This window comes from Orycteropus afer, unplaced genomic scaffold, assembly GCF_000298275.1.
Source record: "Orycteropus afer afer isolate SDZICR_OR568_19922 unplaced genomic scaffold, OryAfe1.0 scaffold00014, whole genome shotgun sequence".
Taxonomy (NCBI): Eukaryota; Metazoa; Chordata; class Mammalia; order Tubulidentata; family Orycteropodidae; genus Orycteropus; species Orycteropus afer.
Window position 1 is genome coordinate 16,578,089 of NW_006921601.1, and position 25,455 is coordinate 16,603,543.

Consider the following 25,455-nt stretch of genomic DNA (forward strand, 5'->3'; position numbering starts at 1 on the left):
TGGGCAATCCTACTTCCATAGTGATACTGCCTCGGAAACTCAAGGAGGGGTCACTATGAGTCAGGGCCGACTCGACGGCACATAACAACAACAGCAACATGTATGTATGTGTGTACATATATATATATATATAATTAATATATATATTTAATTAAGTCTTTGGAATCTGGTATGTATATTATATTTATAGCATATTTAAATTTGGACCAGCCACATTTCAAGTGCTTGATAGTCACAGTGGCTCAGGGCTGCCATATTGAGCAGTACAATTCTGGCAGTTAAGAGCCAACCAAACTGGTCCTATTCAGGCAGGATCATTTCTTTAAAAGATCCCAGGTGGCTCTGATGTGCAGTTGGGGCTGAGAACAGCTGCACTTGACAGTCTCTGGATCTACTTCCTCTGGGAGAGTAAGGGAGACCCCTGGGACAATAGAACAGCATTACAACCTCACCTGTAGTGTGACAAAGCTCAGTTTCCTTTCTTGCTGCAGCACTGTTCTGTGACACTACCAAGGAGTACAGCCCCTGTGTGGCCACATGTGGACAAACCTGTCAGGACCTGGACGACCCTGAGGGCTGTGGGGTTGATGATGTTGGCCACCTCAGTGGGGACGAGTGTGTGGAAGGCTGTGCCTGCCCACCAGGCACCTATCTGGACACCCAGGCTGATCTCTGTGTTCCCAGGTAAGTGGGCCACCTGACCTTTGTGTCCAGTATAGGTGAGGCCAGGGATCTTTAGGGCATCCAAGGCTGAGAAGCCTAGCTGAGCCTCTCCTGTCTCTACTTTGTTTCCTTTTTACAGGCCAGAGCTTGTTGGGTAAAATGGGTGGGTGAGTGTGTAGATATGTGAGTTCCCTCCTCTTGACCTCCCTCTTAGGCCTGTCTCCTCAGCTCTGGCTTTCCAGGCACTCCTGCCCAGTTCCCCCATAAAACAAAACAAGGCCACTGAGCCAAGAGGTCTTTGTCCCCTCTTCTCCCCTTCTCTCCCCTCCCTGACTTCTCCTTCCAGAAATATTCATTGAGCTCCACCTATGAGCCAGACATTTCTAGGCTCTGCGAATTCAGCAGTGGACAAAGCAGGGTTCCTGCCCTCATGGAGCTCACATTCTTGTGTGGCAGATAGATAATAAACAAATAAGCATACACTTAATAAGCCAAGCTCTGTTGGCACCGTGGTTAGTCAGTCAGCTGCTTACAGAATGGTCAACAGTTCAAACCCACCAGTTGCTCCATGGGAGAAAGATGAGGCACTTTACTTCTGTAAAGATTACAGCCTTGGAAACTATGGAGCAGTTCTACTCTGTCCTTTAGGATTGTTATGGGTCAGAATTGACTTGAAGGCAATGGATTTGCTAGGCTGATAAGGCTTCGTGAATATAACAAAGAAAATCCTTTTCCCAAATGGTGTTAAAGCCACAGGGGTAGATGTCAGGACTCCAACACATATTTTGGGGGGACACATTCAATCCACAACAACCCTTGAATCTGGGACTGAGCTCTGACATCTGTCTCTTGTGCCAGGCTGGGATTCCTGCTTCCTGGAAATATGTCACATGTCACAGTAGATGCCATTACTTCTCTCGTGTCCTTATTCCCCTTAGCAGGCCCTGCTTCAGTTTCTGAGTTTGCTTACCTTTCTCTGCTCACTGTTTTTATAGGAACCAGTGCTCCTGCCACTTCCAAGGAGTGGACTATCCCCCCGGAGACAGTGACATCCCATCCCTGGGCCACTGGTGAGTTTCCTAGGTAGCAGCCTTATTTCATCTCTTTAACGGGAAGTTGCTGATTGAAAAAAATTCAACTGAGTAGAACTTTCCATGAAGTGATATCCACTTGTCCCTCTGCTCAGGGAGCCAGGAACAGTGAGCAGGGCTCACTGCAGTGGCCTGAGTGCAGTGACGTGGGGTCTCCAGGGCCCGGAGGTTCTGTGTCTGGGCTCTGGATGACTGAAGGGAGCTAACCCAGTGCCTCTCTCTCTGTAGCCACTGCAAAGATGGAGTCATGAACTGTGATAGCAGAGCCCCAGGTAAGATGACGGGATGGTGGGGTTTTTCTGCATAGTGAGGTTATAGCAGAGAGCTCCAGCACAGACTAGGAAGGGAGAGCCCACCCCAGCTTGCCCCACATCATGCCTTCTGTATTTCTTGCCCTCTTGGGAAAGGCTCAGGCTTGGGGGGTAGCATCTTCAAACCCTATCTCAACCTCAGCCCACTCCAGTGGCTGTCTTTCCTGCTTCCTAGGACTCTGCCTTCTTTGGGGGCTGCCACCTGGGATGTCTGGGGTTTCTGGACAGTTCCTTGACCTTCTTTGGTCTTGGATTTCTTGGATCTGGACCATCAAGGATATATTAAGGCTGAATCTCTGTCTAGGCCAGTGCTGGAAAGAAAGGGAGGTCACAGAGTTGGAGGACAGCCTGGGCCTTTGAGACACCCAGGCAATAGGGAAAGGGGTGGAGGTGGGACCATGGTGGGGTGGTCTGTGAGGGGCTTGGAGACAGAGTAGAGAACAGGGATGGGAACTGGAAGAGCTTCCTGGAGGGGGAGATGCCTGTAGGGAAGGGAATTGACATAGATAGGATTAGAGAATAATCGCATGGCAGGTGGTTAAGAGCAGGGCCTCCAGAGTCAGGCAGCCCTGGGTTCAAATCCTGTCAAGCACACTAGCTGTGCAGCCCCAGGTAACTCACTGCACCTCTCTGAGCCTTTGTTTCCACTTCTGTCTATAACCTAGATTCCTACACCATCCCCATGATTTATATACATTCCTGAGAGCATTCATTCTTTTGATCACTTCTGGCTTTGGATTTCTGGCTCTTTGGGATTTTCGTTTCACTTACATGACTTTTCCTCTTTCTGCTCCATGCCAGCCTGGGCAGGAAACCCTTTTACTGATTTCCCTTAAAAATATCCCTCACATAATATATGAATGTACACAGCAGACCTTCCTGAAGGCAGGAAGGCAGAGGGTGCTTATGTCACAGAAGTACAGGTAACTGGAAATTGACTCCTTGTTAACAACAGTCCTCCGGCCACCTGCTACACTGCTTGGCCATGCTCTTTCTGGCTTCTCTGCTAGTCCCTTTAGGCACTTCCTCTTGCTTTATTAAACCTTTTGAAAACAGAAGTGACTTCTCTTTCTTATATGGGAAAATGAGGGATAATAATACATCGCAGCATTGTTAAATAAGATAATGTATGAAAAGTATAGAACAACACCTGATACAAAGGACATGTTCAGTGACTAGGTACTAGTGGATGGTGGTGGTCATGTTGTGTAACAGAACGTATCCATCCTTCCCTGAACCCAAGAAATGTCCCAGCAACATCCAGGGCCTGAGGAGGCATTGAAGCTCCATCTCTCTCAGTTCCAGGTGCTGAGACCCAGGCCTCCCTGGCTGCTCCTGCAGCCCAGCTGCCTACTCCCAGGCCTGCGTGTTCCAAGCATCCTGCTGAGTATCCAAGTTCTTCCTAGCACTTGCCCTCTTTTCTCCCAGCTGCTGCCTGCCCAGCAGGCCAGGTGTTCGTGAACTGCAGTGAGCTACACACAGACCCAGAGCTGAGCAGGGAGAGGACATGTGAGCAGCAGCTGCTGAACCTGAGTGTGCTGGCCCGTGGCCCCTGCCTCTCAGGCTGTGCCTGCCCCCAGGGGTATGTACCCATGCTGGTATGGCCTTGCACTCTTTAGGGCTGGCAGAACCAGGGACCCTGAGGAGGGTCAGGGAAAACCTAACACAGCCATGCAGGGAGCCAGTAGCCTTGTGCTGGACATAATGGCCAACAAGGAGTCTGGGAAAGAGCAGGGGCTTGGTAGTCTAAACTTCTTGGGTTCTACCTGGTTCTGCTTCTTACCAACTATGTGCCCGTGGACAAGGAAGGGACCTCCTCTCTCTTAGGTTCAGGTTTCTCACCTATGGAATGGGGATAATAATTGTACCTATCACTTCACTAGATTGTTGTGTGGATTAGCTGAGGTACTAAAGAAAAAGCTCTGAGGGGTGTTTGGTACACTATAGAGGTCCAGGGGGATGAAGATCAAGAGAGAGAAAACCCCTGTTCTAGTTCTCAGCTTGTTTCCCTGCAAAATTCTGGTCAGAGCTCTCTGGTCACCATGATTCTATCCAAAGTATCTAAGAATCTCTGGGTGCTATGTGTTGCTCCAAAGGACCTTGGGGCCACTTAGGGATCTGATACTGTCTGCCGCTCTAGATTCCCTTTTATATGGGTGCTGAGCAATGGCCCTGGGGCCAGCAGGCAGGGCAGCACAGTGGTTATGAGCATAGACTCTGGACCCCAAAGCTTGAATCCTGATTCTACCACCAGTTGTGCAAGTTAGTTAACTTCCCTGAGTCTCAGTTTTCTCATCTGTAAAAAGGCACAGAATAAACACTGTACGTAAGCATTTGCAAATGCTCTTGTGAAGGGGGCCTGGAGTGACAGGCACCCCTAATGGGTAAGGAGAAAGTGCTGCACAGATTGAGGACACCTGGAGGGCAGAGGCCAAGTTTGAGTCTCTGCATACTCTTGGTGATAAGCACAGTGGGAGCTCAGGGATGCAGTCAGGTCTGAGAAATGGATGGGGGATGGGGTGGGGAGAAGCAAGGTCAGAGCAGGGAATGGTGGGTGATAGGGAAGGCCCTTGAGGAAGTGACTAGAGACAAGGCCTGGGGCTGAAGGTGGGAGGTCAAAAGCCAGCCAGTCCCTGGTGTCTGATGCAATTATGGAGTGAGGAGAGTCAAGGGACCAATATTCATTGTGTATCTAGTAGGTGCTAGGCACTGTGCCCAGGTCTATAATTAAATTCTCATAATGACCTTGGGAAGAAGGTGCCATTACCCTTGTTTGACTCATGAAAAAACAGAGGCTTAGAAAGGTTAAGTGGCTTTAGATAAAACATAGTGGATTAAACACATGCTTTTTTCTCTGCTTCCTCCCACAACCACAATGAATTATTGGTAATATAGTTATGAAAAAAAAAAAAAAAAGTATAAACCCACAGGGACAAAGAGAACAGGAGAGGGGATGACAGTGCATGAGACAGGTCAGAAGGAATGCAGAGGGATGTGTAAGGGTGATGTTGCCGAGCAGAGGGTGACAACTGATGCTTGCGATGGGAAGGCCAAGGAGAAATAGCCCACGCTGTGTTGGTGTTGAGAGCAGGGGGAAGGGGACAGAGGATGAGCTGCAAGTCTTTGTACAAAACAAAACCCAAACCCATTGCCATCAAGTAGATTCCCACTCTACAGGACAGAGAATTGCCCTGTAGGGTTTCTAGGCTGAAATCTCTACGGAAGCAGACTGCCACATCTTTCTCACGAAGAGTGGCTGCTGGGTTTGAACCGCCAACTTTTCAATTAGCAGTTGAGCACTTTCACCACTTTGCTACCAAAGCTCCTTCAAGTAAGCCCCCCAGACCCTCTCCCCACACCTCATCTAGCAGGAGAAAAATGATAAGGTCTGGAAAACTTCAGAGACACTTTGCTCCTGGGGGCAGCAGGAAGGTAGATATATAGAGAAACAGGAAGATGAAGTAAAAACTTAACAGGACCCCTGTCCTCTTCCCCATATTGCTTCCCAGAATGTGGCCCCCAAGCTGGAGGTAGAAAAGGATTCTTCTCTGGAAATTTGGCTGGGCCAAGAGAAAAAAGCCATAGGACCCAAAATTAGTGGGTCCTCTCTTATACAAAGAGCCTCCAGTGAGCTTGTGATGTCTCACTTTTGTTTTCTTTTAATTTTTAGAAGTGAGGTATAATTTATATAGAGTAAAATGCATAGATCCTAACTATACAGTTTGCTAAACTTTGCCAGGTTTATATAATCTTATTTCTCATACCCCTCTCAAGATAGAGAATATTTCCATCTCCTCAGAAAATCCCTCATGCCTTTTCCCTCACCACAAGCCCCTAGGCAGCCTCTGTTTAGATTCCTGTCAGCAGAGGTAAGTTTTGCCTGTTCTCAAGAACTTCAGTATAATACCTGTAGTACTCTTGCTCTTTGGCTTTTTAAACCATGCACTTACACCGCTTTGTAAAATGAAATAAAATAAGAAAGTTAAATAACTTGCCCCAGACCTGTGTTCCTAGCCCTGCCCCAGCCTATACCCTGTAGATGTCTGGATGTGGCCCAGAGCGATGGCCTGAAAATTGCAAATAATGATACTAAAATGCCCTGGCTTCTGCCTAGGAGGGGTCAGAGTTCACAGAAACCAGACTAGAGGCTGGGAGCATTGCAGCTTTGGGGCCTGTGGAGAGCTCCCTAACAATCTGGTGCGAGGGGCAATGCCTGTGTCCTTGGTCTTTTCATTAGTATACAGCTGGTGCCTAAGAAATACTGGCTTTCCTCCTCCCCTCCTGAACTTTACCCTGCCTCCTCCTGGATGGCAGACTTCTGAGCTGGGCCCAGTCTGTCCTTGGTTTGGCCACTTACAGAGTTGTCTCTAAACCTCATTGGGCAGCAGCAGGATGGCCCATGGTGACATAACCACCAGTCTCTTCTGGGGTAAATGTTGAGAGCCCCCTACCCCCCAGAGCATCTTCCACAGATGGCAGATGTGAGGAAAGTGCTCTCCTGACCATCTACTTGCTGGATCTTTGCAGCCTGCTCAGACACGGGGATTCCTGTTTCCTGCCTGAGGAGTGTCCATGCACTTGGAAGGGGAAGGAGTACTTCCCTGGGGACCAGGTCATGTCTCCCTGCCATACCTGGTAAGTGAGGCCCCTGCTTATGCTCCACTTTTTGCTGAGGGACGGATATGGGGAGAGGGCTCCTAAGAACAGTTTAGCATTCCCCCTTTCGCCATGTTTATGTTGTGTTGAGTATTGCATAGGGATCTGAATGCATACAACTGTATGCATATAAAGGATTATTCTGGGTGTTTTTGTATTTACATGAATGTAAGTTTGTTTACACATGCATGTGAATGTATGTACATTGCATGCTTGCTTATAACCATAACACTATGTTTGCATATTTATATAAACATGTATGTGTGGATACACATCCATTTTGGAGACCCATCCAGTTATCTGGACATTGGCCCTCAGTTCCTGTCTCATGTGGGGCTGACACAGTCTTGTGTCCTGGCCCAAAGGATGGCTATGGTCTTTCTATCCATGTTAGCAGCAGGGTCAGAGTCTAGTCCATCTGCTCCAAGTCTGGTTTTCCCAGATGCATCAGAGTATGTTTACAAGGTCAGAACCCTGGCTGATTGATCCCAGAAGTCAGACACAGAGCTCTGTGCAGGCTGTGTTCTCATAGGCTAGTGGGATTTTTTGACTGTGGTATGCCAGAGCTGACATGGGTGCCTTGTGCATGTGGCCAGAGTTTAGAGCTGACTGGCCTGGATTTGCCCAGGGTGCTCAGGCCTGGGGACTGAATCTGTAGCTTTACTGGATTCCAGCCACTGCACCAGCACCCCCACCCTCAGGCAGGGAGTGGCAGTGCTATGTCAGCTCCTTCTTGTTGAATACATCATGCTCAGACATCAGACCCAAGGCAGAAGGGGATTGGAGGAATCTGGAGCCAAGGGGCTGGGATGATCTTCAGATTTGGAAGGAACCCTGATGTAAGGAGGCTTCTGTCTTCATAGGAAAGGCTGACCTGCTGTGGGGTGGTGTCTCTCTCTCCCTGAGGGGACTGGAAGACATGTGGGCAAAGTGTTACTTTTTAATTCAATTTTTGAAATTCTACCATCCTAATACATGTGTAAACCTCAAAATTCCCTTGTGAAGAACATGTCATTGTGTCCCAGATTCCAGCTCTTCAGTGGACAGGTGGGTGCTGGAGGTGCATCTGGACTGGTGTTTGATAGGATTGTTTGCAGGGAGGGGCCAGTTTGCACATCTCTTCCCAATTTTGCGCTCAGTGATGTCATGCTGGTACCATGAAATCAGCCAATGTGGGAATATTTACTGCACTGTGTATATAGCTGAGTTGTGACAGGTCATGTAGGTGGATGTGTGATATGGTGTATAGAAAGGTTTAGGAAGACATGGAGCCAGTGAATAACTGTGTGTGTGTGTGTGTGTGTGTGTGCTGTGGCATTGGAGGGAGCCTGCCCACCATTGTTGCTGTCATTCATGTATCCCCTGGTCACACCCCTCTACTCCTGAAGATTTTAGCTCCAGACTCACTGTTCTCTCCCCAACCCTCCTCCTGTCTTAGTTCTTGGAGGTTTCAATATCCATTTAGAGATGATGTTTCTTCATCTTCTCTATTCCAATGATTTTATTCTCCACCCCATCTTAATCACTCACTCTCAAGGCCATCCCCTGTAGCTTATCGTTCCCAGTAACTGCAGCCAGCACCTATCTCAGCTCCATGCATCTAACCTTACCTTCTGTGTGTAGGACTCACTGCTTCTAGTACTTTGACTCCCCTAGTCCTTCAACCCTGTGAGGATTTCTAATCCACGGAGCCTAGCCCCTCTCCTCTGCTTCTCACCCTCTTCATGTCCTTCCTTCCCTTCTTACCCAATCCCAGTTCTCTTACTCCTCTCCCAGTTTGCTGTACGTGTTGGCACCCTACCACCTTGGTTACATCTACCCTTTTGTTTCCACGATACCTATATCTACACAGTTAAATGTAACTGGAGGACCACACATAACCAAGCTGACTGGCCTCATTGACATTTCAGCTCCATTGTTTGTTTATTGACTGTGTCCCTTAACCTTGTTGAACCCCACTTTCTCCTACATAAAATAAGAATTACAGTCCTGCCCTCTGGACTTCTGTTGGGGGTTGGTGATGTTAGTTGACCTCTTAGGCCAGGGGCTCTCAATGGGCATGCAGTGGTCTGTCATGGGTTTTAAGGGGTGGTGTGGGTGGTGCCCTGAGAGCTGGTCTGGGCATGTGTGTTTCAGTGAGTGCCAGCGCGGCTCATTCCAGTGTACTATCCACCCCTGTGCCTCAACCTGCACTGCCTATGGTGACCGGCATTACCGCACATTTGATGGGCTCCCCTTTGACTTCGTGGGGGCATGCAAAGTGCACCTAGTCAAGGTGAGTTCCTTTCTGGATGTGCCTGCCTAGCTGGCTCCCATAATCTGCCATGGGAACCCAGAGCAGTTGAGGCCAAAGACCTGTCAGGACACGTTAGTGCTATGGACCCCAGTCTGATGCTTAACTGCAGAGGAGAGACCCAAGCCCTAGTGTGTGGCTCTCTAGAGACTGAAATAAGTGCTAAAGATAGCAGCTCAAAGCTGACAGAGTCCATCAGCTTGCCCCATGGGGTTCTGAGGACTTTTTTGTCTGTAATAATAAGAGCTAATGCTGTTTTAAAGTAGCCCTAGTGGCACAATTGTTAAGCACTCAGCTGCTAACCCAAAGGTTGGTGGTTGGAACCCACCAGCTGCTGCAGAGAAGAAAGATGTGACAGCTTGCTTCCATAAAGATTACAGCCTTGGAAAGCCTATAGGGCAGTTCTACTCTGTCCTATAGGTTTGCTATAAATAGACTGGAAGGCAACAGGTTTGGTTTTGGTTTAATGCTTTTTGAGGTTTTATTATGTGCCTGGTGGCCTGCTGAGCCATTTTCCAGCAATTATTTCACTTAATTCTCACAACAAACCTACAAGATAAGTTTGAGATTAGGGAATTTGGGATTAGGGATTAGGGAATTTGGATTTAGGGAAATTAAGTATCTTGATCAAAGTTACAGCTAGTAAGTGTGAGCTGGGGTCAGGTTCAAACTAGGAAATCTGACTGGAGGATTGGTATGCTTAAGGAATCACATGCTAAAGCCATCAGCTCATCCAGAGAAAGAGGAATGGTGATGTGGGGATGGCCCAGTGAAGGCAGGATCCCCTTCAGAAGTAGAAAAGGGGTACCAACAAGACTTGTGGCCGAGTGCCAGAGACACATGCAGGGGATATTGTTTTGCTAAGGGCCTGCCCATCTCATTCTAGAAGAGTTAGGAATAACAACAGCAATAAAACCCCCAAACCAAACTCACTGCTGTTGAGTCAATTTCGACTCATAGCGACCTTATAGGGCAGGGTAGAACTGCCCCACAGGTTTTCCAAGGCTGTAAATCTTTATGGAAGCAAACTACCTCATCTTTCTCCCACTGACTGGCTGATGGGTTTGAACTGCTAACCTTTTGGATAGCAGCCCAATGCTTTAACCACAGTGTGTGTCCCCAAAGCACCTTCAACAACAATACTAATGATTTAAAAAAATTTTTATGGAGTGAGTCCTAGCTATGGGGCAAGCACTGTACATAATTTCAATGACTCATGAGATAAACATCATTGACCCCATTTTATTTTAATTTTTCCATTTCAAAGGCAATACATACTCTTTATTAACATTTAAAACAATATTGAAAATAAATATTCCTTTTCACATGTGTTTTGTTCTCCTCCCCAGCTGAAGCCACTCCTTACAGTCTGATGTGAGTCCTGCAAGGCCATTTCCATCACACACACACACACACCCATACACACACTCTCTGTCTCTCTGTGTTTTTTCTCTCTCTCTTATGCACACACATGCACACACACGTGCAAGCTCACATACACACACACATTTTATTTAGCTTATTTAAATGGGATTCTGCAACTTGCTTTTTTCACTTGGACATTATCTCAAGTCAGTATGCATACATCTACTTTTTTTGTTTAACAGCTGCATAGAATTCTACAGAAAGAATGTGCTCTAGTTTGCTTTATTATTCCCCATTGATGGACATTGAGGCTGTTTCCAGTATCTAAACATTAAAATGCTGCAGTGACTACTGTTGTGGATATAGCTCTGGCTTCTTAGATGTAGAATCGCTCTATGAAAGTTATGTACATTTAAAATGTTGTTCAGTGCTGGCAATTTACCCTCCCAACAGACTTCTGCTGCCATCAACAGTGTATGTAAGGCAGTGCCCCATCTCCTCCCAGCTCTGCCAACACTGATCATTCCTATTATATATTAATTAGTAAATTACTCACATAAACTTTGGAGAGTCACTATATACTAAACACTGTAGGAAACTGGGCTCCAGAGAGCTGAGGTAAGTTGCTGAAGGACACACATCTAGTAAGAAGTAGAAGTGGATTCAAAACCACTGCAGAGTTGGTGTGTCTCTACCTCTATGCCTCTCAGCAAGATTTCTTGTCTCCTTGGGTTTATTGGACTAACTTATTTTCCCCTCAGAGCACATCAGATTTCAGCTTCTCAGTGATTGTAGAAAACATGAACTGCTATGGGTCTGGCATCATCTGCAGGAAATTTATTTCCATCAACGTTGGGAACTCACTCATCATCTTTGATGATGGCTCAGGAAATCCTGTAAGTCACAGGCAAAGCTTGGATAAATAAACTGTTTACAGGTTACCCAGAGGGCTGGGGGGCAGAAGAAGGCTGAGCTTTGGTTTTCTTCTTTTGGAGTACCGCTGAGTCAGGATCCCAGACTGAATTTCTTTACCAGGGTCAGGAACAGAGAGGTCAATGTCAGGGCATGAGGGAAGCAATGGAGTTGGTGAAATCCTGGGGCTAGACAGTGACTTGTATCCAGGTCTCACTGACCCAGGCTTTGAGGGCACTCAGGCCTCAGAACTGACCATCTCTGTCTGCCTAGAGTCCTGAGAGCTTCTTGGATGAGAAGCAAGAAGTCCACACATGGCAAGCAGGATTTTTCACACTGGTACATTTCCCACGGGAGCACATCACTCTCTTATGGGACCAGAGAACCACAGTGCACATCCAGGCCGGGCCTCAGTGGCAGGTGAGCATGCAAGCAGTGACACTCAAGGAGACTTCTACCCTCTGTCCAGGGCTAAGTCAAGTCCTGGGTGTCCTTGGGTGAGCTCTATCCTTACTGAGGTGCCAGGACCATCATCTTGCCTATCTGCCTCTCATCCCATCCTATGTCCGTTCCTCTCTGACCTTCTTCTTTCTCTTATGGGCTTATGGTGACCCCTCTGACCATGACTGACCTCTGGAATGTCTGTGACTAACTGTGGCCTCCTTTCCAATCTCTATCTCCTTTCTTAATCCAGGGACAGCTGACAGGACTCTGTGGAAACTTCGACTTAAAAACCGTCAATGAGATGAGGACCCCAGAGAACTTAGAGTTAACAAATCCCCAGGAGTTTGGCAGTAGTTGGGCTGCAGTTGAGGTAAAGCTCCCCAAACTGACTCACACCCCTCACCTAGAAAGGTATGCCATATAGCCTGAAAATATGCATATCCTGTCTCATAGATGTAGTTGCCCACCCTGCCCTGGATCAAGACTTGTTGGGTGGTGAGAAAGTGAGGATAAGACAAAGTCTTTGTCCTAGGAAAGATGACACCCTAATTACGGCTTATTTAAATAACGACCGTCCTACCTGTCTCTGTACCCTCAGTGTCTGGTACTAGGTCTGGCACAGAGAAGTGACCAAGAGAAACTGATATGGGTTGAGATGATCATGGAAGGCTTCCTGAAGAAGGTGGGATGAGTGCTGGGACTTGAAGAATAGGCCATATTTGCATAGAAGAAAGTATCAAAGAGAAGGCCTCTGAGAGGGAAGACAGTATTAGCAGAAGCAGGAATGAAGGGGATGCTCCTGAGACTTAAGATATATCTGACTGGAGCTGTCAAGCTGTGAGCTATAGGGGGTGCCTCAGTGCACAGAGCACTGAGTAGGGGGCAAGAAACCTGAGTTTTTGTCTTGGGTCATCTAACACTTGTTGGGTGATCCTTGAATAAGTTTTACCTTCCCTGTGGTCTTCCGTGAAATGAGGGGGTTGTGCCAGGACAAGAGTGAATGAATCACCTCACGTGACAACTCTGATCAGTCAGAAGAGGCTGCCTAGTAAGCTGTCTTGAGAAATACCCTGAGACTTGTTTTCATATATACATATCCTAACTAAGTGAACTAAGGTCTCCATCTGCTTTCAATTCCCTGTTGGGGAGTAGACAGAAAGGAGCCTGTATTGACCAGGGTATGGGAAGTGGGTGGTCATGGCCTGGGAGCTCAATGGAATCCTGAGGTGAGACAGGGCTATTCCTACAGCTTCAGAAAAGTGCTCTAACCCACTCCCATTTTAGAAAAACTGAGTGGGTGACTGACCCTTGGGGCTCCACTCCCATTTCCTCTCTCTAGCTCCTATTTCCTCTATCTCCTTTGGCATACCCTAGAGAGATCCAGTGAAAATGTATACCTGACGGAAGAGGTTCAGCTCTGAGCAAACACTGAAGAAATCTGTATTAATTGTCTATTGCTGTGTAACAATAACATCACAAATCTAGCAGTTTAAAATAATACACATGTATTATCTCACCATTCCTGTGGGTCAGGAGTCTGGGCATAGCTTAGCTGGGATAACTTCTTAGGGTTTCACAAGGCTGCAATAAAGATACTGACCAGAGCTATGTTCTTATCTATAGGCTCAAGTGGGGAAGGATCCAGTTTCCTACTTGCATGGTTATTGGCAGCGATCAGTTCCTTACAACTATAGGACTAACAGGTTCAGGTTACTTTGCTAACTCTGGGCCAGAGACCCCCTTCAGTGCCTAGAAACAACTCCTTGCCATTTGGGGTTTCCCAATATGGCTACTTGCTTCCTCACAACCAGCAGGGAAGACACTCCAACAGGATGAACTCTACAGTCTTCTGTAACATAATCACGTCTGGCCTATCACCTTCATCATATCCTATTGGTTTTCTAACCATATCCTATTGGTTTTCTAAGCAAGTCACAGGGGCTTATAATACCTATGAGGGAATTATACCAGGGCATGAACACCAGAAGGTGAAGATTATGGAGGCCACCCTAAGAGTCTACCTGCCCTGCCTTTACCCCCTCAGTGCCCAGACACCCTGGATGCCCGGGACACATGTGTCCTGAATCCTCTCCGAGAACCGTTTGCCAAGAAGGAGTGCAGCATCCTGCTCAGTGAGGTGTTTGAGACCTGCCATCCTGTGGTGAGCCACCCCAGCCTTGGCCACCCCTGAATCCCCTTCCCACTTCCCCTGAGTTCTTTGTGCTCTCAGATTGCCCCAGGCCTGGGAAGAGACACCTCAGGTCCAGAGTTGGAGACCTACCTCCTCTAATACACTGTCTCCAGCCTATTCAGATGAACTTGTCATATTTTCTGAGATGGCCAAGAACAGACAGACAGACAGCAAGATCTGCTTGCTTCTCAAGCCCATCTCATCTGGCTTTCCATCTTTACCAGGAAGTTCTTCTGAATAGTTAACTCAAACCCCTCATGCTGTGACATCTGTGTTGCCTGTTCTACCTTCATTGGAGACAGAGGAAAACTGGCACTCTGCTCTGCATGGCACCCTCCAGAGCCTTGAAGGCTAGCCTTGGATGTCTCTTATCCTGGCTTGGCAGTTCAGATCCCACCTCTGTTCCACAGCATATCCTCATCCCCTGGATCAAATAGCTTAGGCTTAGGGAGGAGAGAGTTTAGTTTTAAAACTAGAGATCACTTAGCCATGGAGGTCTTGTTCCCCTCCAAGCTGTCTGCCTTCCTTTCCTCACCCAAGCACAGGCAGATCACCTCATCCTATGGTCCCTTCATGTTTATGCTACTCTCAGAGGCTGGGTGGCATCAACCAAAAAGCTCAGGATCTCACATTCAGGATCTGGCCTCTGACATCTGACTTCCTTCAGGTCGATGTGACCTGGTTTTACTCAAACTGCCTGACGGACACATGTGGGTGCAGCCGGGGTGGTGACTGTGAATGCTTCTGTGCCAGTGTGTCAGCCTATGCCCACCAGTGCTGCCAACACGGAGTGGCCATCGACTGGCGGACCCCTCGCCTCTGCCGTAAGTGCACCAGTCCAATCATCCAAGGGGACAAGAGTGGTTGGGGCCCCCACTGTGGGCAGGACCATGGGGTATCAACACTCTGGCTAGTGTTTCTTGAGCACTTACTGTGTGCCAGGCACAAAATGGTGTGTAACTCTTTTAATTCTCTGTGAACTAAAAAAAAAACCCTACCATCAAGTCCATTCTGATTCAGAGCAACCCTGTAGGATTGAGTAAGGCTTCTAAGGCTGTTAATCTTTACAGAAGCAGACTGCCTCATCTTTCTCCCATGGAGTGGCTGGTGGGTTCAACCACCAACCTTTTGGTTAACAGTCTAGTGCCTTAACCACAGTGCTACCAGAGCTCCTCTCCATGAAGTTAAAAAAAAAAAAAAAAAACTCACTGCCATCGAGTCGTATCTGACTCATAGAGACCCCTCTTGGGTTTCCAAGGTGATATCACTATGGAAGTAGATCACCCAAGTAGGGACTATTTATTCCTGTTTTACAATGGAAGAAATTGAGTCCGAGAGAGAGAGAGAAATGAGGTAACATGCCCCAAGTTCATTCAAATTAGTGATGGAGCCAAGATTCATCCCAGAGAATCTGACTGCAAGTCTGTGCTCTTCATCAAAGGAGTCAGGAGTCCAGGGTTACAGACCCAGAACTGCCATTTGTAAGCTATGTGATCTCAGATAAGCCACCCAACCTCTCTGGAACTCAGTTTCCTTATCTAAAAAATAAAAATATGCCTGCTCCACTGCATATATTGTGAGTAAAACAGGATAATGAATGTAAAAATCCTTTGTCAACTGAGACCTGTGACAGCACAAGTTATCAGTTTATTGAGAGCAAGGGTGGTCTGCAAACCTTTCAGACTGCACACCAATATCAAATAAAAATATTTTGAGCACATACACAATCACACACATATATATGCATATGTAAAATACATATATATGTACTAGTATAAATATGTATCACAGAACAGATACAAAAATAATTATTTTAAAAATTAAAATATGTAGAAGTTTTAATTAGCAATTAATTGATTATTTATTCATTTAGTCCTGCACACCAATGGATTTTCTTGGTGCAAGAACACCCCACTTTGGGGGTAATGGTTATTACATAGGCTTTGGGTCAGACTACCTGGGTTCATACCCAAGCACCACCGCGCTGAGTGACCTGGGGCACATCCCTTATTCTCTGAGTTTCTTCTGAAATAAAGGGGGTGAAATGTACCTCCCATGCAGGGTGTTGTGAGGTTTCAGTGAGAAAGCACGTGAAGCACTTGTCACAGTGCTATCTGTGCTGTTGTAAGATCGCTGTTGTTCTGCACGGGGACAGGAGAGCTGTCCCAGCTACAGGAGCTGCTTAAGCCCTGGAGGCTCCAGGCAGGATGATCCCAGGAAGCAGGTGATGGAGCAGAATCTACTCAGGCCCCCCTTTTCTCTACCTGTTTTTCCTTGAGACCTTCTCCCTTTACTTCTCAGATAAAAATCTTGGGAAGAAGCAAACAAGAGTTGACTGAGAACCTACTGTGTGCTTAGCCCTGTTCCTAAGTGCATCACTCATTTACTATTCAGGACTGGGTTGGGGAGGGGCAGATGAGATAAGGCAGGCACTAGCTTTGGGTGCAAAATTTAAAGAAGTGCAAGATCAAAACAAACCCACTGCCATGGATTAAATTCTAACGCATAACGACCCTTTAGGACAGAGCAGAACTGCCCACAGGGTTTCCAAGGCTGTAAATGTTATGGACTGACTCTTCATTCTCCTGCAAAGTCACTGGTAGGTTCAAACTGCCACCTTTTGGTTAGCAGCCAAATGCTTTAACCTCTGTGCCACCAAAGCTCCTGAGTACAGGATCAATTTTGTCTCAGTCTCCAGTGTGGCTCAACAATGCTGTGTTACTGATCATGTCTTTGATTAAAATGTTTTTATTTTATCCATCATGGTATGTTTGCATTATTTTTATTTTTTTAAAATACTACATTAAAATATTATTTATCTTGATTACTAAGTTTGTTGGCACCCCTTAAATTTTGTATGTGAGGTGAGCATCTCACCCTAGTCCAGGTGCTAGCATGCCCATGAGGCAAATACTAGTACTGGTCTCACCTCCACCTTAGAGAGGAGTGAACTGAAGTTCAGGGAGGTTAAGTAACTTGTCCCCGCATGTGCAGTTCATGCGTGAAAGAGATGAGATTTGAGCCCAGGGCTTAATCTAGAGAGATGGTCCTTAATGACTCTACTGTACTGTCTTCCACTGACCTAGTAGATCCCTGAAAAACAAGAGACTTAGGGATCTTCTAATTTTCTGATTCAATCTTCTGAATCCATAAATGAGGGAGCTGGCGCCCAGAGAAAGACAGGTGTTAGCCCATAGCTGCACAGTGCATCAGCTGTAGATCTTCTGGTTTCTCCAGAGGGCACTGCCAAAAGCAAAGGAATAGAGTGTTGACTATGGGGTTTTGGGTGTGGGTAGAGTGGGAGGCTGTCTCCAGACCATGCTTATATATGAGACAGGCCTATTCTAAGCCTTTATCCTAGGCCCAATCTGTCCACTCCTCCTGGCCTTGTTCTTGCCTTTATGTGCTTCCTGCAAAGTCTCCGACTCTTGGTGCCACTGGTAGGTACCTTAGCCGGAAGGACTGAGGAATCCCTGGCTGAGGACACCCGGAGAACAGGCTGTGGTATTGGGCTGGGCCACTAGAGGGCGTGCTGACCTCACGCTTGTAGAAGCTTGTCCAGGAGCCTAGCTGGTTGTGGGGCCTTTGTTGGGCAAAGCAAACTTCTGGAACTAGAAAAAGCCTTGTATCCTGGAGACTCCTGGTCCTTTTCACACCCAGCTTTCTTTGATGAATGCACTTCCATCTTGTGCTCACATTCCTCCAGACACAGGGAGCTCAGTACCTTTTGCAGCATTTCTGATTGTACCTTGCATTCCTGATTCCAGTCCTGGCCTTCAGGGCCACACAAAGCACATCTTTCTATCAATCACTCATTCACTTGTTCATTCATTCAGCAAACCCATGCTGAGTGCTTACTCTGGGCCAGGCCTGAGCTTTGTGCTGGGTGTGCAAGAGGAGCCACTGGATTTCTTCCTCCTAGTGACACAGAGCTTAGGATCTCTGGTGGCATAGTGCCTAAGGCATTTGACTGCTAACCAGAAGGCTAGCCGTTCAAACCCACCAGCCACTCCTCAGAAGGAAAATTGGGCAATCTACTTTCATAGAGATACCACCTCGGAAACCCAAGGAGGGGTTGCTATGAGTTGAATCGACTTGACAGTGAGTTTGGTTGGTTTAGTGACAGTCCTTAAGTCCTTAAGTCATCTGAATCCATCCCTGAATCCTGACATTTTGGAGGCAGTCCAGACCTGGCCCTTAGGGAAGGAGGGAGAGCTGGGATGCAAAAGGCCTTGACTTTGTCCCTGGGTAGCTCTTAAGAAGTCTCTGTTCTCTCTCTTTCAGCATATGACTGTGACTTCTTTAACAAAGGTAAGTCTGTCCTCCTCAAGTGGGGATTTGGGGATAGGAGCATAGCCAACCCTGCCCTATTGCCCCATCAGCCATTTTGAGGCTCTGGAAGAGCCTTTAAAAAGGATATGGAAGGACCACTAACCATCTGGGAACTCCATCATGCAAAGAGAACTCTGACTGCTCAGGGTCAGGGATGCCCCTGGCACTCTGTCCCTAGCAGCTCCTGCAGCCTCTGCTAATACTCAGGCCAGGTCAGGCAGGGCCCAGCTCCCTGGGGATTGTGCTACCCAGGGCAACTTCACCAAGAAGTAGAAACCCCACTTGCTCCAGTGTGCCAGCCCCACGACCTTCAGAATCCAGCTCATCAAGCCCACAGAACGCTGTCTTGGGTTTCCTGAAGATCTGAGTTGGCAAAGGCAAATGTAAACGGATGCTGGTATAAAACCTATGGCTTGGCTCAACCTGCAGATTCATTTTCAAATTTAGCCAAAGTCTCAGGGTACATACAGAATAGGCTCCAGCTTCTAGATTAAATAGGATGAAAATGTAGGTCATGACCAAAGGTCCCAAGATATATTAATGTCCAACAGTAAAGCTGATCAGTCCATTTAATCACTTGTGGGGGCTGCCCACCAGTATGTATGATGTCATACAGACCCTGCCTGTCCCAGGGACTGCAATTATACCATTACAGATTCATTCCTCTACATGAATCTCTATTTAGCTGTTGGTAAGGTCTCAGCAGAGTTAGATGCTCACCAAGACCTTGGTGCCATTCACCATTGATTTCTGAGTCCCTGTCCCTCCTGCAGGCACCATCCTGCCAAAAGCAGGTCTGCATGGGTTTAGGCCTAAGGCTTTGTTCTATATCCTGCATTATCAGATTCTGGTTAGCAACATCACCTTGGCAAGAATATGGTGCATGGAATGGACAGGGACAGACTGGAGATGAGGATACTCATGAGAGGGTCTTCAATGATGAGGGCTGGACCAGGTTATAACATAATAATTCACAGTGACTGTACTCTTGCCAAAGTTTTAGCCCCAAGGGGCTCCTGATGGCCCCAAAACTTTAACCCCTAAAGGAATGAATCTGTAATGATAGACTTGCAGTCCCTGGGACAGGCAGGTTCTGTATGACATCAGGCAGTAGGATCCCAAGACATTTCAGCAAGACAACTCAGAGCTGTTTTCTCCCTTCTCTGGCATTTTAGTGGCAATAACTGGCAAAGGACAAGCTGTTTCCACCACCCTGCACCTACTCACCCACCCACCCACCCACTCCTTGCTCTGTTCTTCTACCAGCATTTTCTCTGGTCCAGGCCCTTGCTGGGTGCTGGGCCATCAGTGATAAATGAGACCCAGCCAGTGTGCTGAGCAGCTCGCACTGACTCTCCCGAGTCAACTGTGTGTGCCTACCTCTGCATTCAGCTGGTGTCTTGAAATTGGCCCTAGTGGGAGTATTTACACTGTGGAAATCAGCAAACACTACAAATTGAGGATTTCTTCCTCCCTGTCCTCCCTCCTTTTTTGAAAGAGCTAGTTGTTAAACAATGACCAGCTCATCACTACCTGTCTCCCATCTCGTAGGGGAGCAGATGTGGAACGATCCAGATCCACAAACTAAGAGCTATGGTTGGTGTGTGCCATGCTTCAAGGGCTGATGGAGCACAGAGGAAGAAGGATGATGTTTGTGTGTGGTTGGAGAGGGTGCAGGAAGTCTTCCTTGGTAACATTTGCACTGGGCCCCAGATATTGAGTAGGCGTTTGCCAGGCACAGAATAGGGAAGGACACACTGAGTGGGTGGAACAGCATGAGTGAAGACTCAAGGTGTGAAGCAGCACAGGCTCTTTCAAGGAAAAAGCAGAGGCGGGGGTAGGAGGTGTAGACAAGGTGGTGAGGGCAGCAGGACTGGAGGGCAAAGGGTCCCCAAATTCAAGCTGAGCTCTTGGATCTATGCTGTGGGTGATGGGGAGCCACTGAAGAGTTACCAGCAGGGAATGCGGTTAAGAACATGACTCAGGCTACCATGGGGAGGAGACATTAGAGTAGGAGCCACATCAGAGGAAAGAAGGTAATTACAAGGCTGTTGCAATTGTCCTACAAACCCACACCCCACTCCAACAACTACAGGAACCCAAAAGACACAAAAGTTACACACGTTTGAAACAATAAGATAAACACTAACACTGAGCCCAAGCCTTCTTTAGGGCCAGAGACTAGGTCTCATGTCTTCTAGAATTGACTGAATAGAGTAGAGGCTGTAAGGTAAAGTTTCAGGAAGTGGGACAGGCCCACTTTGGGACGCAGATGCCTCTATGGGTACTTCTCTGCACAGGTCCCCTGTGCAGTGATTTTTGGTGCTGTGCAGAGGGGCTGGGATAAGGGAAGCTACCAAGAGTAGCTCCTCAGTGCCCTCTTCCTTACCTCTAACAGGTGGGACAGGTGTGGATGGGAGGTGGGAAGAAGCCCAGGGAGGTAGGAATTATGACTAGGCCTCTTCTCTCCAGCACTAGGCAAGGGCCCCTACCAGCTGGCCAGCCTGGTGGCCAGTGGTGCCCTGGTGACCAAGAAGGCGGCAGGCAGTGCTGTGGTCCTAGTGAGGACAGAGGACGTGGCACCAGGGGACATTGTGAACTTCCTGCTGACAGCTGCTCTGTACAAGGCCAAGGCCCATGGTAAGGCCCACTCTCTGGGCCCATCCAGACCTCTGAAGAGGGAGATGGATAATGGAGGAGGGGAGGAGGCTGAAGACCTAAGAGTGGGCTGTAGTGGCCAGAGAAATGTGGGCTCCAATATAGCTCATTAGTGACAAGAGGCAGCCTTTTGGTTCCTATCCTACGTGAAGACTTCTGGGTCAGCCCTTATACTTACAAAGAGACACCTTTGATTTTCTCCCTAAAAACAAAATAAAACAGAAAAACCAGGTGGAAACAACTACTCCTCACCCATCCCTCATTCCTCCCTTCTCTGTGACTTAAGTCTGGACAGATTGGATAGAATTTAACTGCCAGGGGGAGCTGGCTGCTTTCTTGGCCCTAGTGGTGTTTTCTCTCATGAATGGGGAAATGGGCTTTTCGTTGCCAGGCTATGGTCCTGGATTTGGGGCTCATGGGATACAGACTGGGCACAACTGGAATCAGCCACAGCCTTTTGGGTCTCACATGGAAAGCTGATTTGAAGGCATTGTCCTGCCTTCATAGTTCAAAAGTGCTTGGGCCAGGATGTGGAACCTTGCCTGATGGAAGGGTGGTGGCTTGACATTTGTGACAAGTGCTGTGCCACCAAGTCCTCATTTAAGTCAGTACTAGAGCCTGCTCTTTTGTGGTCCTTTGTGTGTATTGTGTCTCTGTGCATGCAAATGCCCAGCATCACTCTGATCAGGATTTCCTCCCCAACCCCTGCTGGACCCATCAGGTCAGTATCTCCCTAATTAGAGTGATATCTACCCAGGCAGTCCCTGTATGAGCCACAAACTAGAACCAGGAGGCTTCTCAGAATCCATCCCATTCTAAAAATGGAAGTTTTCAGATTCTCAGTGTCTACAGTTTATCTAGTTCTGAAGATCTCTGTGTCTTGTCTCTCTCCTCCTGCTTTCTTTCCCACCCTCCCTTCCTCCTTCCTTCCTCTCCCTCCACCTCTTCCTTTTCATTGAGCTCCAATCTCATGCCAAGCTCAGAACTGGACATTGGGAAATTGAGGATGAAAAAGACACAGCCCCTGCCCACCAGAGTCCAATTGGGGAGACACATGGTCAAAGACAATTACAATGTTGATGGGAACACTGGAGGAGGAGTCCACAACTCCATCTTGGGGAGTCAGGAAAGGCTTCTTAGAATAAGTGATGTTTCCCTGAAGGGTGAGAATAAGTCATGAAGGGATTTATAAGCCAAGCTCAGGAACTGAGACTTTATTCTGAGGGTAGTGGGGTAGCTACAGAAAGACTTTAAGGAGGGGAGGGACACCCAAGCTCCTGCCCAGGCCCAGGCATAGCCAACATCCCTGGCTATGAGTGATATTCTTGGTGATGTGAGCCTGGGCTATAGTAGGAAGTAACAGGCAGAATTATGTCCCTGCACAAGGAGACCCAGGGTGAGGAGCTAGGGACTGGGGCATAGGAAAGCTGGAAGCATCCCCACCACCCCAAAAAGAACACTTCCCCATCTATATCCCCACATCTGTGAGGCCCTCCTTGAAGAGGGATGTCTCACATCCATCCAGACGAGATAGGCTGTCTGCTTAATGGGGATTTTCTGTTCTCCATTCAGTATTTGAAGTCAGACCTAATCCAGAAGTGGTGGTTGTTGTTGCTATGTGCCATCGAGTCACCTCTGACTCATAGCGACCCTATGCACAGCAGAATGAAACACTGCCCGGTCCCACGCCAGCTCCACAATCCCTGCTATACTTGACCCCATAGCCGCAGCCACTGTGTCAATCCATCTCCTTGAGGGCCTTCCCCTCCTTCATTGACCCTCCACCTTACCAAGCATGACATCCTTCTCCAGGGAATGGTCCCTTCTGACAACATGACCAAAGTAAGTGAGACGAAGTCTGGCCATTGTAGCTTCCAAGGAGCATTCTGGCTGCACTTCCTCCAGGGCAGATTTTTTAGTTCTTTTAGCAGTCTACAGCACTTTCAGCATTCTTCGCCAGCACCACATCTCAAAAGCATCAATTCTTCTTCAGTCTTCTTTATTCATTGTCCAGCTCTCACATGCATATGAGGCGATTGAGAATATCATGGCTTGTGTCAGCACACCTTAGTCCTCAAGGAGACATCTCTGCTCCTCAGCACTTGAAAGAGGTCCCTTGCAGCCAAGTTGCCCAGTGCTACACATCGTCATGTCCTGACTGATGCTTCCAGTCCAGAGGGAGTGTTAATTTTCCAGTAGTTTTATGGGCATGCTAGGCAGAGCCCTACTGTGTGTAGCAGAATAACCTGGCCTTGGAGATCCCTTGGAAAGGATCCCCAGAGACTGTGATGTCCATTTGCCACATCACAGTTGGGGTAGATCTCGAGGGCAGCTGGGGGCAGAGCTCCCAGCCCCTCATCCTGGGCTCCTTTTCCTGTACCACACCCAGAATACAATAGAACAGAAGAGAAAGTGCTTTGCAAGTAGAGTCTGGGATGATTGTACGGAGGAGATGTCCCTTAACTTGGACCTCAAGGATTGTGATGGGAAGAGCAAAAATGTCAGAGAGGAGAATTCAGCAATCATTTAAGCCTGAGCTGCTCACTTGGGGGTGAAGGTGGAGAGTTCTTGGTCTCCTGAAGGGTGCACTGAAGGGACACAGCCACAGCCTGGCACATCTCCCTGGAGCATCAGTTTTACTTGAAGATCTTGGGACAGGGGAGGTTACTTTTTGTAAATAATAATAGTTCATACTTCCTGTAGCACTTACCACATGCAGAGCACTATAGTAAGTGTTTTATATTTGTTGTTGTTGTTATGTGCCGTCGAGTCAGCCCCGACTCCTAGCGACCCCTCCTTGGGATTCTGAGGCAGTATCACTATGGAAGTAGATTGCCCCATCTTCCTTCCAATGGTGGGTTTGAAGCGCCAGCCTTCTGGTTAGCAGTCAAGCGCCTTAGGCACTATGCTACCAGAGTTTAATCCTCACATCTACCACCTAATCCTAGAAGACTATTGTTGTTAGGTGCTGTTGATTCAGTTCTGACTCAGAACAAGCCCATGTGCCACACAACAAAACACTGTCCGGGCCTGTGCCATCCCCACAACTGTTGCTGTGTTTGAACCCATTGTTGTAGCCACTGTGTCATTTCATCTCATTGAGGGCCTTCCTCTTTTTCACTGAAACTCTACCTTCTCCAGGATGTCCTTCTCCAGGGGCTGATGCCTCCTGATAACACATCCAAAGTATGTGAGATGAAGTCTTGTCATCCTCGCTTCTAAGGAGCGTTCTCACTGTACTTCTTCCAAGACAGATTTGTTCATCCATAGTGTAGTCAATATTCTTTGCCAACATAATTCATATATATCAACTCTTTAGTCTTCCTTATTCATTATCCAGCTTTCCTATGCATATGAGGCTATTAAAATACCTTGGCTTGGTATTTTCACATGCACCTTAGTCCTCAAAGTGACATGTTCGCTTTGTAACACTTTAAAGAATGCTTTTGCAGCAGGTTTGCCCCAAAAAATATGTCATTTGAGTTCTTGAGTGCTGCTTCCATGGGTGTTGATTGTTGATCCAAGTAAAATGAAGTCCTTCAATTTTCTCTTCATTTATCATGATATTGCTTATTGGTCCATTTGTGAGGATTTTTGTTTTCTTTATGTTGAGGTGTGATCCATACTGAAGGCTGTAGTCTTTGATCTTCATCAGTAAATGCTTCAAGTCCTCTTTGCTTTCAGAAACCAAGGTTGTGTCATCCACGTATCGCAGGTTGTTAATGAGTCTTCCTCCAATCCTGGTGCCACGTTCTTCTTCGCATAGTCGGCTTGTCAGATTTGCTAAGCACACATACGTATGGTGAGAGACTATAACACTGATGCACACCTCTCCTGTTTTTAAAACACACAGTATCCCCTATTGTGTTCAAATGACTGACTCTTGGTCTATATAATGGGGTTCCTCCCGAGTATAATAACTGCTTTGGAATTCTCATCCTTTGCAATGTTATCCATATATATATTAATATGTAATATATATATTGCTGTTGAGTCAATTCCCACTCATATTGACCCCATAGGATAGAGTAGGGTTTTCCCCATGTTGTTGTTGTTGTTATATATATATTTATTTATTATATATATATATATTAATCCACACAGTCAAATGCCTTCATAGTCAGTAAGACACAAGTAAACATCTTTCTGGCGTTCTCTACTTTCAGCTAAGATACAGCTGACATCAGCAATGATATCCCTCATTCCAACTCCTCTTCCGAATCCAACTTGAATTTCTGACAGCTTCCTGTTGAAGTACTTCTGCAATCATTTTTTAATTATCTTCAGCAAAATTTTCTTGTGTGTGATACTAAAGATCTTTTTTGATTATTTCTGCATTCTGTTGAAGCACCTTTCTTTGGAATGAACACAAATATGGCTCTTTTCCAGTTGGTTAGCCAGGTTGCTTCTTCCACATTTCTTGGCATAGACAAGTGAGTGCTTTCAGTGCTGCATGCGTTTGTTGAAACATCTCAACAGTTCCTGGAGCTTTGTTTTTCACCAGTGCCTTCAGTGCAGCTTGGACTTCTTCCTTCAGTA

The 25,455-nt window shown here is 47.1% G+C and overlaps 1 protein-coding gene across 1 annotated transcript in view; it reads left to right on the plus strand.

Moving 5' to 3' along the window:
• Window positions 1-25,455, plus strand: part of OTOG (otogelin) — a 91,865-nt gene that overhangs the window by 25,595 nt on the left and 40,815 nt on the right. The window contains exons 20-32 of the mRNA XM_042782786.1: window positions 492-684; window positions 1,659-1,733; window positions 1,983-2,026; window positions 3,494-3,647; window positions 6,593-6,700; window positions 8,858-8,996; window positions 11,141-11,275; window positions 11,565-11,711; window positions 11,986-12,105; window positions 13,780-13,896; window positions 14,594-14,750; window positions 18,211-18,237; window positions 20,731-20,898. Of these exons, the coding sequence (XP_042638720.1) occupies window positions 492-684; window positions 1,659-1,733; window positions 1,983-2,026; window positions 3,494-3,647; window positions 6,593-6,700; window positions 8,858-8,996; window positions 11,141-11,275; window positions 11,565-11,711; window positions 11,986-12,105; window positions 13,780-13,896; window positions 14,594-14,750; window positions 18,211-18,237; window positions 20,731-20,898 (1,584 nt within the window). The remainder of the gene's footprint in view (window positions 1-491; window positions 685-1,658; window positions 1,734-1,982; window positions 2,027-3,493; window positions 3,648-6,592; window positions 6,701-8,857; window positions 8,997-11,140; window positions 11,276-11,564; window positions 11,712-11,985; window positions 12,106-13,779; window positions 13,897-14,593; window positions 14,751-18,210; window positions 18,238-20,730; window positions 20,899-25,455) is intronic.